General features: G+C 36.1%; 1 protein-coding gene across 2 annotated transcripts in view; it reads left to right on the forward strand.

Moving 5' to 3' along the window:
- PPP4R1 (protein phosphatase 4 regulatory subunit 1) overlaps nt 1-16594 on the forward strand; it is an 88848-nt gene that overhangs the window by 15688 nt on the left and 56566 nt on the right. For both annotated transcript variants that reach the window (XM_069099639.1, XM_069099640.1), the window contains exons 2-5: nt 5484-5619; nt 8981-9087; nt 13845-13987; nt 15743-15889. In XM_069099639.1, the coding sequence (XP_068955740.1) occupies nt 5484-5619; nt 8981-9087; nt 13845-13987; nt 15743-15889 (533 nt within the window). The remainder of the gene's footprint in view (nt 1-5483; nt 5620-8980; nt 9088-13844; nt 13988-15742; nt 15890-16594) is intronic.

The raw sequence follows: 16594 nt of genomic DNA on the forward strand, positions 1-16594 counted from the left end.
TTCCTAATACCCTGAATTTACAAGTGAAGGAATAGAAGCTTGCCCAAGGTCACACAGTTTGTAAGGGGCAGATCCAGGCCATTATTTTTCTACATACCATAACTCTGCTTCCATTACTGAAAAAGCTGAAGTGATGATGAATAGTAGTGGGAGACAGGGTTGAGGGGAGCAATGTAGAGTTGGAGCAGAGATCATAAGCAGCCTTAGGCAGAGAATCCATTATTTCAGAATTCCTGAGAGAGAGCGCTCATTTTCAACGAGGGTAAACCAAAATGCAAGGCCTGATGCCAGGGGAGAAAGGCAGAGGTGAAGGTATGTATTCCCACTCTAGTACCTCTCTCCATTCTTGTTTAAGAGTTCTTCCCATGATCACAGTTGTGAAAGTTCTTCTGTTATCCTTTAATTTTTTTTTTTCTGTGATGTGGCCTTTTTTTATTTAGGTGCCATAGCCATTTGGAACTGGAAGGGAAATTTATGGGACTTTTCTTTTCATGTCGCAGTTGAGGAAACAAACTTTGGGAGGTAAAATTTCCTGCCTAAGGGTCATACAGGTAACTTGGCAGAACTGGGATATGCACCCAAGTCCTCTCAGTACAAATCTAGCATTCTTTCCATGACAGCAAACATTAGAATATAGTGTGCTGATCTGAAGCAATAACCCTTCCTTCCTTCCGTCCTTCTTTCCTTCCTTCCTTCCTTCCTTCCTTCCTTCCTTCCTTCCTTCCTTCCTTCCTTCCTCCTTCCTTCCTTCCTTCCTTCCTTCCTTCCTTCCTTCCTTCCTTCCCTCCTTTCTTCCTTCCGTCCTTCCTCTCCCTTCTTCCCTTCCTTCTTTTGCCAAAAGTGCCATCCAAGTTTACCTGGCTGTTCTTGTCCACTATAAGGAGTTCCTTCTTGAAGCAGTTTATGTTCTTGCGTTTATGGAACATTCAGCTACTGAGCGTAGTTGTTTGATCTCATCTGTTCCACTGAACTGCTTCTGTCTTTTTTAATCAGTAATTATTTACCATGTGACTCTAGAACTCTGTTGTTCCAAATACATTTTAGTGTTTTGTCTAGTTACATAAGATAACCCTTTTGTAGTTTGGTATAGAACTGAATGTGTAAATTAACTTAGGTAGTATTATAATATTAGAGTTGCTATACAGTGATTAATGAATAATTTTCCAGTTATCTTTTATTTCTACAAATGTTTTGTAATTTTTTCTATGTCTTTGTTACATTTACTCCCAAATATTTTATGCATTTCATAGTTATTTTGAATGAGATTTTGCTATATCTTAACAATTTTTAAGGGCTAACAATTTTAGTGGATTTATTTTTCTATTTCAATAAAACTACTATTCATCCCATTTTTTTTTGCCAGTTCTTTTGACAATTTTTAAGTAGTCATTCATGTTGTCTGCAAATGAAGATAATGGATGTGTCTTTAATTTCTTGTCTTATAACTGTCACTCATAGGTTTGTGTCATGTGCATTCTCATTCTCACACATACTCATACACACATACAAATATATTTAGTGGATTGCAAGATAGGTCCTGACGAGAAGCAGAAAAGGGCATTCTATTAAATGTTTTGCCTCATGTCTAATTAAGCCTTATTGGTTTAATGTGTTGGTGTATTTAATTATCTGGAATTTTTAAAAATGATATAGTCTTTTCTGAAGACTTATTTTTAGGAGTGTGCTGGGAAGTGTTTAATTACCAATTCCCCCTTTAAAAATGCCCGGATTTTATCTGCATTATTAATATTTTCAACAAAATAATCCAAATCCTGATTTGCAACATTTGCTGATTTTTGTGATATACTTACTGAAAATTTTAACAATCCAGCTGATTGGAGCTTGCCTCCAGCACCCCCTTATTTATTTCCAAAGAGGGCCATTTCTAGCAAATAGTGTATTGTCTTTTCTTTATTCAGATGCATTTTTATCAGTTGGGCAAAAATGACAATTAGTGAGACCACATCATTTGATGGCATAGTCATTGTTGAAGTAGTAGGACAGATTATAGTGATGGTAAAAAATGGAAATGGAATAATTTCCAGAGTAGTATGACCCAATTAAAATTGTGGGATTATCAATAGATGAGTGTTAAATTATTGAAGGTGACTCTTCTTCCCCTTCCCTTCCCTCTCACCCTCAGGAGAAAATGTTTTCTATATTATGAGGTTAAAATAATAACACTTGAGAAAAAGAGGCAAAACCCCTAAGGAGTCCTCAGGATTTAAAAAAATAGATTTTCCTTTGATCATCTTAACCTGAACCATGTGGCTTAGTGAAGAATTTGTTGGATTTAGGAAGATCTAGGCTTGAATCTCAGCTCTTAACACTTGCAGTATGAAACATATATTTAAAACAAGATAGGTCAAATTCTATATTAATAAATAACTTTTAAAAACCATGAAGTTAAGAAAGGAAAACAGATTTCATCCCCAAGCCTCAAGCAATAACATTTCTCTATCACACAGTATTTATTAGAACAAAATTGTAAGATAATGTAATTTCCAGGGAAAACTTTCCCATTGTAGCATAATTGTCCTGGAATTATTTTTTGATAACTTTTGTTTTGGTTTGGTTTGGTTTTTTGCTCTTTGGAAGGGGGAAGGTAGGGCAGTTGGGGTTTAGTGACTTGCCCAAGGTCACATGGATAGTGTTTGTGTATGTTGTGTGTGTGTTTTAAGTGAGGCTGCATTTGAACTCCGGTCCTCCTGAATCCAGGGGTGGTGCTGTATTCACTGTGCCACCTAGCCACCCTCATATTTGATAACTTTTGAAACAATCTTCAGTAGGAACTCTAAAATGCACCTCCATCCCACCCCCAATATTATGGGGATAATAATAGCACCTGCCTCCCAGGATTGTTAATGGGACTCAAATGAGATCATATTTGTAAAATGCTTAGCAAATGCCTGCCATATAGTAGGCACTTAATAAATACTTATGTCCTTTGTAAGCTCCATGTGCCATGAGCAAAGGCACAGCCCACATACAAGTAATATAGTTTGACTGGAGCTTAGGGCACATTGAAGGGAAGTAGTATATGGTTCAGTTTAACAAATATTAAGTACCTTTTGTGTGTGTAGAGCACTATGCTAAATTATGGTGGATACACAGTGATTAAATATGCTAATGCATCGAGGAATGGCCAAACAGAGGTATATGATTGTAATAGAATATTATTGTGCTATAAGAAATGATAAACAGGATGATTTCAGAAAAACCTGGAAAGACTTACATGAACTGAAGCATAGTGAAGTGAACAGAACCAGGAGAACATTGTACTGAGGTATTGTTCAGTGAAGAACTGTGAATGACTTAGCTATTCTCAGCAATACGGTGATCCAAGACAATCCCAAAGGACTAATGATGAAGCGTACTATCCATCTCCAGAGAAAGAACTGGTATTGATTGAATATAGACTGAAGCATGCCATTTTCTACTTTGTTTTCATTTTTTTTTTATTTGAGTCTTGCGCAAAATCGCTAATATGGAAATGTTTTACATAGTTGTACATATGTAACCTATATCTGATTGCTTATAGTCTTAGGGAGAGGGAAGGGAGGAAAGGAAGGATAGAATTTAGAGTACAAAACAAATAAAAATGTTTTAAAAATTGAAAAAAAGTATGCTAATGGACCCTGTTCTCATGAAGCTTGAAACGCAGAAGAGCCTTTCTTGTTCTCTTGATATCCTTGTTTTTCCACTTTATAAGTCATAAAGACATTTGTCAGATTTCATGCAGCAAATCACAAAGGACCAGAATTGGAGAGGTGGAAATAATATCAAGTGGCAGTGTCTGAGAGACTTGTGTTATTTTATTTCCCTAAAGACAGAACTGGAGGAAAGAGATCATGTCTTAGTGGAGATGAATAAATGAAAACAGTAAACAAGGCAGTGAAAAGAAATTACCCAGGTTCACACAGCAAGGTCATAATAAACAATGGCCTCAGAACTTGTATCCAAACCTCGACATTATAATAAGCCAGATAAACCTCAATGCATTTATTTGAATAATTTTTTTTGTCTGACTTTAAAATCCTAAATAAAGTGAGGCCAAAGTGTGTCTAAGAATTATGATAATTTTTTGGTTTGAGATTTTAACACCTTGATTTCCCATTTTTAAAGAATGAAAAATAATACTAAACAGATTCTGGTATGAAATATCTTTTTTTTTTTTTTAAAGCAATTGGGGTGAAGTAACTTGCTCAAGGTTACATGGCCAGTTATTTCTGGGTGTGGTGCTAAGTATCAGAGCCCGGATTCAATCCCAGGTCATCCCACCTCTGGGGCTGGTGCTCTTACTGTGCCACCTGGCCGCCCCTTGAAATATCTTTTCCTGTTAAAATAAGTATATTGGTTGTTGCAGTGTAAAATGAATTTTTATTTATAAATAAATTTGTAACCTTATTCATTTATAAAAATATAAATGTAATATATTAACATAAATTTATTAATAAATATTTACTTCATCTTATTAGCAGTCACAATTCTCAATCTACAGTTTCGTCCTCTCCAACTCTTCAAGACCCCATTTGGGGTTTACTTGGCAAAGATACTAGAATGGTTTGCCATTTCTATCTCTAGCTCATTTTACAGATGAGGAAACTGAGGCAAGGAGGGTTTAAGTGACTTGCCCAGGCTCATATATCTAGTAAATGTGTGAAGCCCCCTTTGAACTTGGGAAGATAAGTCTTCCTGACTTCCAGGCCCAGTCCCCTGTCCACTTTGTCACTTGCCTACCCCCATATAAATGCTACTTGCTATTATTATTAATTAGCTATGTAAGCAACATTAATTATTTAAAATAAAGCCACCTTTGAATTCTTCTAAAGGGAAAGTAATAGAGCTTGTCCTAGTCAGTAGTTCAATAACCTAATCAAGGACATATTAATAATAATAATGTAATACTGATTTATTTACATTTCTATTATATGATATACAATACTGATTTATTCATATTATTATTCAAAGTTTAATATTGAAATGAGTTTCTAATGTGAGAAAGTGTTTAAAAATATAACTAATTTTGCTTTTCCTATATTGTTTCAATAAGGGGCTTGTGTACCATAAGTGTATCTTCATTAATTGGAGATTCTGTAAAGTATAACTTTTTCTTCATAAACTATTTCTCATTTGTGAAGGGAAACAAAAGTTTAGAAACTCTGTAGTATAGTATATTATTCTCTTTGTTTATAAAGCCATAATTATCATACCCAGAACTAACATACCCAGAACTCAGCCCTACTGCTGCTTCCAAATTTGTGCTTTTTCTGTAGATATGGCAAAGATATCAAGGATGCATTACCCATTTAACTAAATCAACTTGTAGTTTCTTTTGGTTTTTTGTTTTTTTGAGGTTTTTCAATGCAACTACCCCAGAAATAGAAGAGAAGATTTTACTGGGGCTTGTCTCACATTGGCAAAGGACAGTTTTAGTTTTAAAGTGCTGTGATTATAAGGAATATTTCTGATGTCTCTGATAGTTGGTGTGGATGACTACAGCTCAGAGTCTGATGTGATTATTATACCTTCAGCCCTGGATTTCGTCTCACAAGATGAGATGTTGACGCCTTTGGGAAGACTGGACAAGTATGCTGCAAGTGAGAACGTATTTAACAGGTATGTCTTTTGATGTGTTTCCTTAAAGTGTGAATGAATGGAAAGTTATTTTGAATATTTAAATTTCGCCGTTTTAATAAGAGAACCTAATTTGTTTATAATCAGAATTTGGCTATTTAAACTTACTATTTAAATGCTTAATTTTAGGCTATATGATGTTGTATACTGTTACTCTATATATTTTTGAAAATTTAATGATTTGCATTAAAGTATTTTGCCATTGTTAGTTTGGTAGAACTTCAGAGTTCTTGATCTTTTTAGATACTTTAATGTAAGGGATTATATCAGGGATTCTTAACCTTTGTTTCATCATGAACTTCTGGCAGTGCAATGAAGCCTGTGGACCCCTTCTCAAAATAATATTTTAAAATACATAAAATTATAAAGGAAACCTACTCTATTTAAATAGAGATGTAATTCTTTTTCCATTCAAATTCCTGGATCCATTGAAATCTATCCTTCAGCCTCTTAGGAGTCTGTAGACCTGAGTTTAAGATGCATTTATATAAGTTTATTTCTGATGCATCTATTGCATATATCTTCCCCTAATGTTTATTTAGGTACCTAGGCTATGTCCCTTTAGAAACAAGTAATTTTTATGTAGGTAATTTCTCAGTTATCTTCTTTAGGACCTCCTTTGCAGATTATCTCAGCATTTGAGAGTTGGAATGGACATCAGTGGCTATGTAGTCCAACCTATACCTGAGGAGAATTCCTATTTTAACATATCTGACAAGTGGTCATCCGTCTGATAACGGATGAAGATCTCAGTGAATTTAGGCCAGCTCCCTCTCCCCTCATTTCATTCCCTCAAGGCATTCAGATTTCTAGTAGTATTTGCCTTAACCAAACAAAATCAGGACTTGCTACAAAAATAATAAAATCCATACCAAAACGAAGTATAAATTACTTTTCTATTTCATTATTTTCTATACCACTTCAGTCCATTAATGCTGACAACTTTCAAGAATTGAAATTAATTTGACAATTCCTTATGTCACCCTTGTAGAAAAAAATTTAAAGGGGGCTAGGTAAAACAGTATTAGTAACTGTAGGCAGATTTGAAATTGGTTAAATGAACCGGCCCAAAGAGCGGTCTCTGATGGACTGATAGCAGTCGTTTGGGGAGGCATCTGGTGCAGTGCCTTAAGGGTTTCTTCTGTCTCGTACTGATTAACGTTTTACCATTGATTTTAATAAAGTTATAGATGGCATGCTTATTGTCATGTTTGCAGACGACACAAAGGTGAGAAATAACTCACACATGGGATGACGGTGTCAGGATCCAAAGAGATCTCAGCAGATGAAAACACTGGACCAAAGCAAATGAGATGAAATTTAATGATGATAAATGTAAAGACCTACCGTGTTCTAAAAATATTTTGTAAACATGAGGTGGGGTAGGTGGAGCTAGACAGCAGTTCCCCTGAAAGATGCACAGATTTTAATATTCTACAAGCTCAGCATCAGTCAGTGGTGTCCCATGGCATCTAGAGAAGTTAATGTTTTAGGCTATATTAAGAAAAGCACAGTGTCCAAAATGAAGCTGGTGATAGTTCCTCTGCTGTATGCCCTTATCAGACCACATCCTGTCTCTGGGAACTCTTATTTTACAAAGGACATTGATAAACTAGAGAGATGGAGGATGTTAAAGGACCTTGAGATCATCATAGTGGGTTGAGGGAAATAGGTAAGTTTAGCTTGGAAAAGATAAGACAGTGGTGAACACATAATGACTTCATATATCTGAAGGCTACTACTGAGATTATTAGACTTGTTCTTGGTTCCAGAGGGCAGAACTAGTAGAAATGAATGGAAGTGGCAAAGATGCAAATTCAGTCATGTTAGAAAAAACTTCCTGTCAGCTAATGTGTAACCCCATCCATATAATTAAGTTAGAGTAATTTCAGTAGGCAAATTAATATTTATTTAGAAAAATTCATTATGAAATTGACTTTAGTACTTAACATTTGTATTACAAAGTAAATGCTTTTAGAAAACATAATGAAGTCAAATCTTTCTTTGAAATTATCGGCTTGTAACAAACAAGAATGAGAAAGAATTATGAAATGCAAAATGGATAATTTTGATTACATTAAATTGAAAAGTTTCTGTACAAATAAATACAATGTAACCAAGATTAAGTGGGAAGTGGAAAATTGGGAAAGAATTTTTACAACCAGTGTCACTGATAAAGGCCTCATTTCTAAAATATACAGAGAACTGAGTCAAATCTATAAAAATATAAGTCATTCCCCAATTGATAAATGATCAAAGGATATGAACAGGCAGTTTTCAGAGGAAAAAATTATCTATAAACATTTGAAAAATGCTCTAAATCACTATATGTTAGAGAAATGCAAATCAAAACAACTGTGAAGTACCACATCTCACCAGTCAGATTGGCTAAGATGACAAAATAGGAAAATGATAAATGTTGGAGACAATGTAGAAAAATTGGAACACTAATGCATTGTTGGTGGGATTGTGAACTTATTCAACCATTCTGGAGAGCAATCTGGAACTATGCCCAAAGGGCGTACCCTTTGACCCAGCAATACCACTTCTAGGGCTTTATCCCAAAGAGATCATAGAAGTGAGAAAAGGACCCATATGTACACAAGTATTTATAGCAGCTCGTTTTGTGGTGGCAAAGAATTGGAAATCAAGGGGATGCCCATCAATTGGAGAATGGCTAAACAAGTTGTGGCATATGACTGTAATGGAATATTTTGTGTTATAAGAAATGAGGATCAGACAGACTTCATAATTACCTGGAGAGATTTATATAAACTGATGCTGGGTGAGGAGAGCAGAACCAGGAGAACTTTGTACACAATTATAGACACACTGTATGTGTGACTACTAACTTTGATAGACTGGGCTCCTCTCAGCAATGCAAGGTTCTAAGACAGCTCCAAAAGTCTCATGATGGAAAGGGACATCCACATCCAGAGAAAGAACTACAGAGTCTGAATGCAGACGGAAGCAAACTGCTTGCCCTCTTTTTTTGTTTTGTCCCTTCTTTCTCATTGTTCACTCCATTGGTTATAATCCTTTTTTACAACTTGATTAATGTTTAATGTGAAGGTATTTGTAGATCCTATATTGGATTGCATGCTGCCTTGGGGAAAGGGGAGGGGAAGGAGAGGGAGTGGTAGAAAATTTGAAACTCAAGGGATTAAGGAACTGAATGTTGTAAACTAAAAGTAAATAAATTAATTTAAAAAAAATTTTTAAACCATATTTTAAAAAGTCAAAAAAAATTATCGGCTTCTAAGAGTACTTAAATGTAGTTCAAAAGCTATTTTTTTTATTCAGTATAGTTTCTGCAACATTGTACAATTTTTTTTCTGTCTAGACAAATGGTGGCCCGAAGCTTGCTTGATACTTTGAAGGAAGTCAGCGATGATGAAAGAGATTGTATTGCTGTATTGGAAAGAGTCAGCAGATTAGCTGATGATTCAGGTATCTGATGTTGGAAAGTATATGTTCATTTAGGGAAAGCAAATTTTTTCATGTTTTTAGCATTTTCAGTCAGGTTTCTTGAGTTCCTTTGATTTCTTGGTAGTTATTAAAGCTTCAATCATACTTGTTTTAAGTCAACCCAATGCAAATAGTTCAGTTTAGCACTAAAGGAACTTTCCTAGTTATTCAGACATAAATGCTTTCTACTTTAGTTTTAGAAATACCTTATCAAAATAAATCTAAACAGATTTGATGAGAGGGAAGATAGGCAAAGGTGGGAAGGGTCTGAAAAGTCTCGGACAGTATAGGGGATAGCTAGGTGGCACAACTGATAGAGTATCAGGCCCAGAGTCAGGAAGACTCATTTTCCTGAGTTCAAATCTGGCCTTAGACACTTACTAATTGTATGACCCTGGTCAAGTCACTGGACCCTCTTTGCCTCAGTTTCATGAGCTGGAGAAAAAACATGGCAAAGCACTCCAGTATCTTTGCCAAGAAAATCCCAAAGGAGATCACAGAGTTATATATGACTAAAACGGCTGAACAGTTACAGTAAGCAATGCTCCTCCCATAATTAAATATTTGCAGAGGAAAAAACTTCTAGAACTTTTTTTTCATTTTTAAATGTACCTCCTCCTGCTAAAGGCAGTTCTTGGTCCTCTCAGTTTCTGGTGCTTTCCACTCTGACTGTCTTCTATCTACTCTAGATGTATCTTGTATATACTTTGTTGTGTGCATGTTGTCATTAAAATGTGGGCCTCTGAAGGGCAAACCTTTTATCACCTTTTCTTTGTATACCTGGAACAAAGCATAGTGCCTGGAATGTAGTAATGGCTTAGTAAGTGTTTTCTTGCTTGCTTACTTGATTGTTTATGGTCATTTATCCTGCACTTTCCCTGCCTGAGTGTAGGTTCTCCTTCTGAGTAGGTTCTTCTCTTTCATCTCCCTTGACTTTTGTATCTAGAAATCATTTTTACTTTATCCTCTTGAGTCTTTCACTGATTTTTCCTGAGTCTTAGTTCCCGAAGTATGATGACTGTCACCATCTGTGTACAGTCTCACAGCCTGAGATTTTTGTTGCTTCAAAGCCTTCAGAACCCAGCAAACCTGGAATTAGTCCTTTTGATGTCGAGATAAGTGGATTTGCTTCATGAGGAAAAATACAGTGGAGGGAAATTCTAAGAAGAGGAAATATTGAAGGATATTTGGTGGCATATGAGGAACCTTAGTTCCAAAGACCATTTGGGTCTAGAACAATTACTAATTCTAGATTATTGAAGAATTAGCCAATGGCTGGATAATGATCTGGAAATCATTAATCTATAGATGATAATGGAACCTATGGTAGCTAATGTCAGCAAGTGAGAGAATATAGAAAGGGGTAAAAAACAGGGCTCTGGACAATAGCGTTGGGGTAAACCCACAGATAGTGAGCATGACAAGATTGTTGGTAGTAAAAGTGGTTGAGAAGGAGTTGTGAGACAGGTAACAGGTGACTCAAGGAAAATCTAGAGAAAAGACAGTATTCAGGAAGAGAGGTGATAACCATCTGGCAGAAGCATGTTCAATTGAATGATGAGGTCACAAGCCAGAATGCAGAGGGTTTAGAAGAAAAATGATAGCACCCAGTGTACATGTCATTTTAACTTTGTATGTAGTAAGCTTTGTTTACTTAAACTGTTTCATGTATGCTTAGTTTTCATAGTTTGTTTCTTACTTTAGATGGGCATCTGCACATGAAGCATTAGGATCTGCTCTCAGCCTTAAAAAAATTTGAGAGAATACTGCTAGTAGGCAGTTGGAGATGTGAGACTAGAAGTCAATCAAGAAGACTAGTCAGGAGTTAAATATTTGGTAAATTTAGAAGACAGGGTAGATGGACAGACTGATGAGTGGGTGAGTAAAGCATTTATTAAGTATTTACTTTGTGCGAGGAGCTGTGGTAAGCCCTGGAGATAAAAATAAAAGAAAGCAAGTCTTTTTCCTGTCCTCAAAAAGCTTATGTTCTAATGGAGGAAGAAAACATAAGAGGTTGTGAGGGTCTTCAGGCAGCACAGTATGGGGATAACTGGGAAATAGTGGAGGCTGGGGTCCAAGCAAGTTAAGACAAAACCTCACCAGTCATATAATTATAGTGGTTAGAGTTAAAGGTTATGAAGGAAAGCAGGTAGAGATGATGGCAGAGAGTCTATACTGAAAACTGGAGATGTTGATGGGCATTCCTAGAGAGAAATGAGACTTGAGCTTCAGGAAATTTTAGTTAAGAGGCACCAGTGGAGGGTGTTAGCAAAGAAAATGGATAGTCATTGGAAAGACAGGAAGAAAGGTGGGATAATGGGATTTGAGGGAAGTTAATGGGAGTTAAGGGAAGATGGTTTGAGGAAAATGAATACATTTGAAAGGTCACATGAATGAAGACTGAAAAAAGATAGCTATGAGATCTTTGGTGATCTTTTGAGCAGTTTCATCACAGTAGGAATTACAGGTGGTTAAGGTGTGATCTGATGAGAATCTTACTTAGTGATACTACTTAATTCTGACAAAATAGCAATCACCTGAATTCACTGAATTTTCGAATATTCCATGTTTCATTTTAATTGTGGCAAAGGCACAAAGACTTTTGGTTCCTACTACAAATTTAATTGTAAATTAAATCTAGTAGTCAGGTTTTTCTTTGAGAAAAATGGCAGACTTGTGTAATACTAGCCAAAAGTGCTATGTTTGGAGTTATGGGACATAGGTCTGTATCCCAGCTCTGCTACTTTTGTGAGACTTTAAATAAATCATTTGTTTCCTCCGGGCCTTGGTTTTCTCATCTATGAAAGAAGGGGAAAGGACTAGTTAATCTCTAAAGGGCTCTTCTGGTTCTAAATCCTTTGATCCCATAAACTTTTTTTCTTCCCTCAATATTGTCAAATTAGGTCAATATCACACACAGCCCTCTCTAAATGAAATCATACTTACTGTAATTTGGAGCTTATTCCCTCACCTCTCTCAAGATACTTTCCCCACGTACTGTTGATGCCTGAAGTTATATTAAGCTTGGATTCTGTTAAAGTGAATGATTCACTTCTGGCTGGATAACACACTATTTTAGCCATTTATGCTGAGATTTAGTTTTTAAAAGGGATAAGGAGTATCCTTGGCAGGGAGAAAAATGAGAGTTGGAAAAGAAGCAGAAAAGGAACAAAATAAGGAGCCTGGGGAAGAATAATTGTGAGAGTGATTGTAACAAAAGATTTTGGCTACTTGATGGTTTTATCTAGAGCCTGCCCTGCTTCCATGGAAACATCCAAATGGAGAGAGAATTTTAGGTGTATTTCAGTTTTAAATATGAGTTTCACAAAGAGAGGGTGTCATTTAATATGTAATGGGGTCCTAGTCTTGGGCATGGCCTTATAAATTAGTGGTTCATCTTTGCATTTAAAATATGGAAAAGTCAGAAATAGAGCTCTTCCTATGTTATCTTTGTAACTTTCATTTGCCCCATTGTCTAGGAACACATAAAGACTCTTGGCATTTAAAATCCTTCACAACCTGACTGAACCCACCTTTTGAGTCTTAGTATATATTACACCTCCTTCAAGAATACTCAAGAGTGACCTTTTTCCTGTTCCCCAAACATTTCATCTTCCAGATGGAAGTCATTCTGTGACTTTGCTCTGATTGTTCCATGTGCCTGGAATGTTCATTTTCCAGACCCTTCCACCACCACCACAGCCACGGAAACCCTAGTTTTCCTTCAAAACTCAATTTATCTGTTACTTCCTATATGAAGTTCTTGCTGATTTCTTTCTTTCTACTGTCCCAAACTCCCCCATTCCTACCACTCAACTGTTAGTGCCCCTCTGCCAAATTACTTCCCATTTATTTTGTGTGTACTTTTATGTATGCATGTTATTTCCTCTATAAAATTCACTGTAACATTTTGAACTGCACATACTCATTCTGCCAGTGTGAAATAGTGGAAAAAGCTTGAAGATCAAAGATCCAGGTTCAGATATTCATTCTGCAGTTTGTTAGCTGTGCAGCCATGAGCAAATCATTTATCCTCTTTTGAACTCACTTTCCTACATGGGAATAATAATGTTTTTACTGCTTATATCATAGGATTGTTGTGAGAAAAATATGTGGAAAACCATAGAACACTCCATAAATGTGAGCTACTAGCCTACATATAACTATTTAGTTATATTTCCAATTTTCAAATTAATTCAACCTATATGTTACTCATTGTAAGATTTTAATCTTGATAATTAGCATATCAGACATCAGAAAACATATATGTATCACAAAAAGTTAGAAACACTGGTATAAGAGAAAGATCACATGGATGAAAGTAGCCTAAATTTTTTTCTGATCTGCCCTTATTGATGTTTTCTTTGTCATTCATCAGTGAATGTCAGTTGCAGTTGATCTAACCCCAATCATCTAATTAATCCAAACTATGTGCCCTTGATCCTCTTTGTTTTACAACATATATTGCTTCATGGAATTTGAATGGGAAGATTTTAGAGAGAGACCTACTTAAGGAATTGATCCATTGAAGATTCTTTATAGCTTTTAGAATTGATGAGACACACCTTTATTTTCTCAGGCTGTCTTCTGTTCTAGGAAGGCACAGAATCTTTCTAAACACTAGACCAAAGAGAATCAACCTTGACTTGAAAGTTGAATATATAGTATTGCTGTAAATTTACTTAAGCAGAAGTTCTTTCGGATTTGTTTGTTTATTAACATTTTTATTATTTTAATAGAGCCAACTGTGCGAGCTGAACTGATGGAACAGGTGCCTCATATTGCATTATTTTGTCAAGAAAATCGACCTTCAATCCCATATGCTTTTTCCAAATACTTGCTGCCTATTGTGGTTAGATATCTTGCAGATCAGAATAACCAGGTAAAATTTCTATATAAATACTTATCTATTCTTAGGGAATATGTGGGAAATATGTTTAGTTATGACCTGATAGTAATGGATCTAAATCTGGGTAGTTTACATTTTCCTCCCTTGGGATATGTCATAGGCTGACTTCTCTTCTCCCTCTGTACTATTTTTCTTGGTGAGCTCATCAGCTCCTATAGATTCAGTTATTATCTCCATCTGATGAGATTTCCTTATCCAGTACTTGCCTCCCTCCTAACTTTCAGTCTCAACATTTACAACTTTCTCTTGGACATCTTGAATTAGATGTTTTATAGACATCTTAGACTCATCATGTCTAACACTCAGCTCATTATCTTTTTCACAAAACCCCTTCCCTCTTTCTAACTGCCCTGTTAATGTCAAGGGCCCCATCATCCTTTCAGTCACCAAGACTTTCTACCTAGGAATCATCCTCTCTCCCTCCTCATATCCAGTCTGTTGCCGAGACTCAACAGTTTTACCTTTGTAACCTCTCTTGTATATGCCTTGTCTTTCTGTGTCACAGGCCACCGTCCTAGTGTGAGTTTTTATCACATCCTACCTAGACTAGTACAGCAGACTGCTGGTTGGTCTTCTACCTTCAAGCCTCTCCTGTTCCAGTCCCTCCTCCACTCAGCTGTCACTTAGATCTTCTTCAAACACAGATCTAACCATGTCATCCCTATCTCCCATTAATTTTTGAATAAGATTCAGTAAATTCGAGTGACTCCTTGTGCTATCTCCAGGATCAAATATAAAATACTCTGTTAAGCATTCAGTACCCTTCGTAAACTGAGCCCTTCCTATTTTTCTACTTTCTTACATCTTATTCACCCCATGTATCCTGAAGTCCAGTGAATAGCCTCTTTGTACAAAACACTCTATCTCCCAACTCCTTTGCATTTTCAGTGGCAGTCCTCCCATATGTGGAGTTCTTTTCTTCCTTGTCTTTACCTCCTGGTTTCCCTGGCTTTCCTAAAGTCCCACCTAAAATCTCACTGTCTACAGGAAGCTTTCCCTAATTCACCTCAGTGCTATTCCCTTCCCTCTATTATCCCCAGTTTATCTTGGGCCCATCTTTTTTTGTACATACTTGTTTTGATGCTGTCTCGCCTATTAGACTGTGAACTCATTGAGATCAGAAATTGGTGGTAGTTTAGGTTTGGGAGTTTGTTTTGGTTTTTTGGTCTTTCTTTGTATCCCAGTGCTGAGCACAGTGCCTGGCATGTAGTTGGAGCTTAATTACTGCTTGACTTTTTTTTCTCCCTGGTTGCCTGGTATCTTTTCAAAAAGAGCTACTTCATATCTTTGTGTGATTGTTAATAAAATTTCTTGACCTCAGCTAAACTCTGAATCATCTCGTGTGTAATTCTTTGTGGGAACATAATAACTTATTGTTGTCACAACAAATATTAGATTGATCGTTTGCAGTACCACAGTTGGAAGATTACTCTTAGCTTTGTATGTATATTTGCCAGCACATGGACATCTTTGTAATGGCTATTTTTCATTATATGGCGAGTCATTGAATGAAAGGGTATATATGGTCTCCTAAAATCACTAAAACAGAATAGTATTTATTATGGTTAAAATCAGTGAAAAAATAGGCCAAGTTCCTTTCATCCTAAAGGTTCTATTGGTGGTTGAGTTTTGAGCCCTTTGATTTCAGAAGGAAGAAGTCAGTTGGTTTATGTTGTGCATTAAAAATGTGTCACTTCTTTACTTTCTGTTTTGATGGTTTTTCTTTAGGTGAGAAAAACAAGTCAAGCAGCTTTGCTGACTTTGCTAGAGCAGGAGCTTATTGATCGATTTGATGTGGAGACCAAAGTATGCCCGGTTCTTATAGACCTAACTGCACCAGATAGCAATGATGATGTGAAGACTGAAGCAGTGGCAGTGAGTAAATGATGCATCAGTAATTGAATATGGTTTTCTGTTTTAGTAACATGTGTTTGTAAGTTTCCTGTTTTAAAATGTAATATGAAGATTTCTTTTTTTTTTTGCCTTTTGGAGGGCAATTGGGGTTAAGTAACTTAACCAAGGTTACCACGGCTAGTTTTTTTGTGTGGGTGTTAAGTGTCTGAGCCCGGAACTGAATTCAGGTCCTCTTGACTCCAGGGCTGGCACTTTACTCACTGCAACACCTAGCCACCCCTGAAGATTTCTATAGTATATGAAATTTGCATCATATTTATTGATGCATCAGTAGTATGACTATGTCTGTTACAACTAGTCACAAATTGTTGAAATTTATGGAGAGATGGATTTGAAGGAAGAGACAATAAGCTGGTATCTTAGGAAAAAAAAAGATAAAAAATAAGAGATGGATTCTTTTTAAAGTGACTTTTACTCCCTCTTTCCAAATAAAACTGTCTAGAGATGCTGCCCTGTACTTTATGGATGATTTCAGAGGGATTTTAAAAAATAATTTTAACTATGCAGTTTTTTGCCTTGTATGCTGATGAACCTAACAATGTGGCACCCCACTGTACTTATTGTACGTTTGCTTTATTCTTTTATGAAGATATATTTACATTTGTCCCAGGTTTAATTTTTTTCCCCTAAAAGGGCATATTCACAATCCCTTCTCTGTTTCCAGCT

Source organism: Petaurus breviceps, unplaced genomic scaffold, assembly GCF_028583685.1.
Source record: "Petaurus breviceps papuanus isolate PSGF00001 unplaced genomic scaffold, PetGlider_PUasm1.0 38, whole genome shotgun sequence".
In the NCBI taxonomy this organism is placed as follows: Eukaryota; Metazoa; Chordata; class Mammalia; order Diprotodontia; family Petauridae; genus Petaurus; species Petaurus breviceps.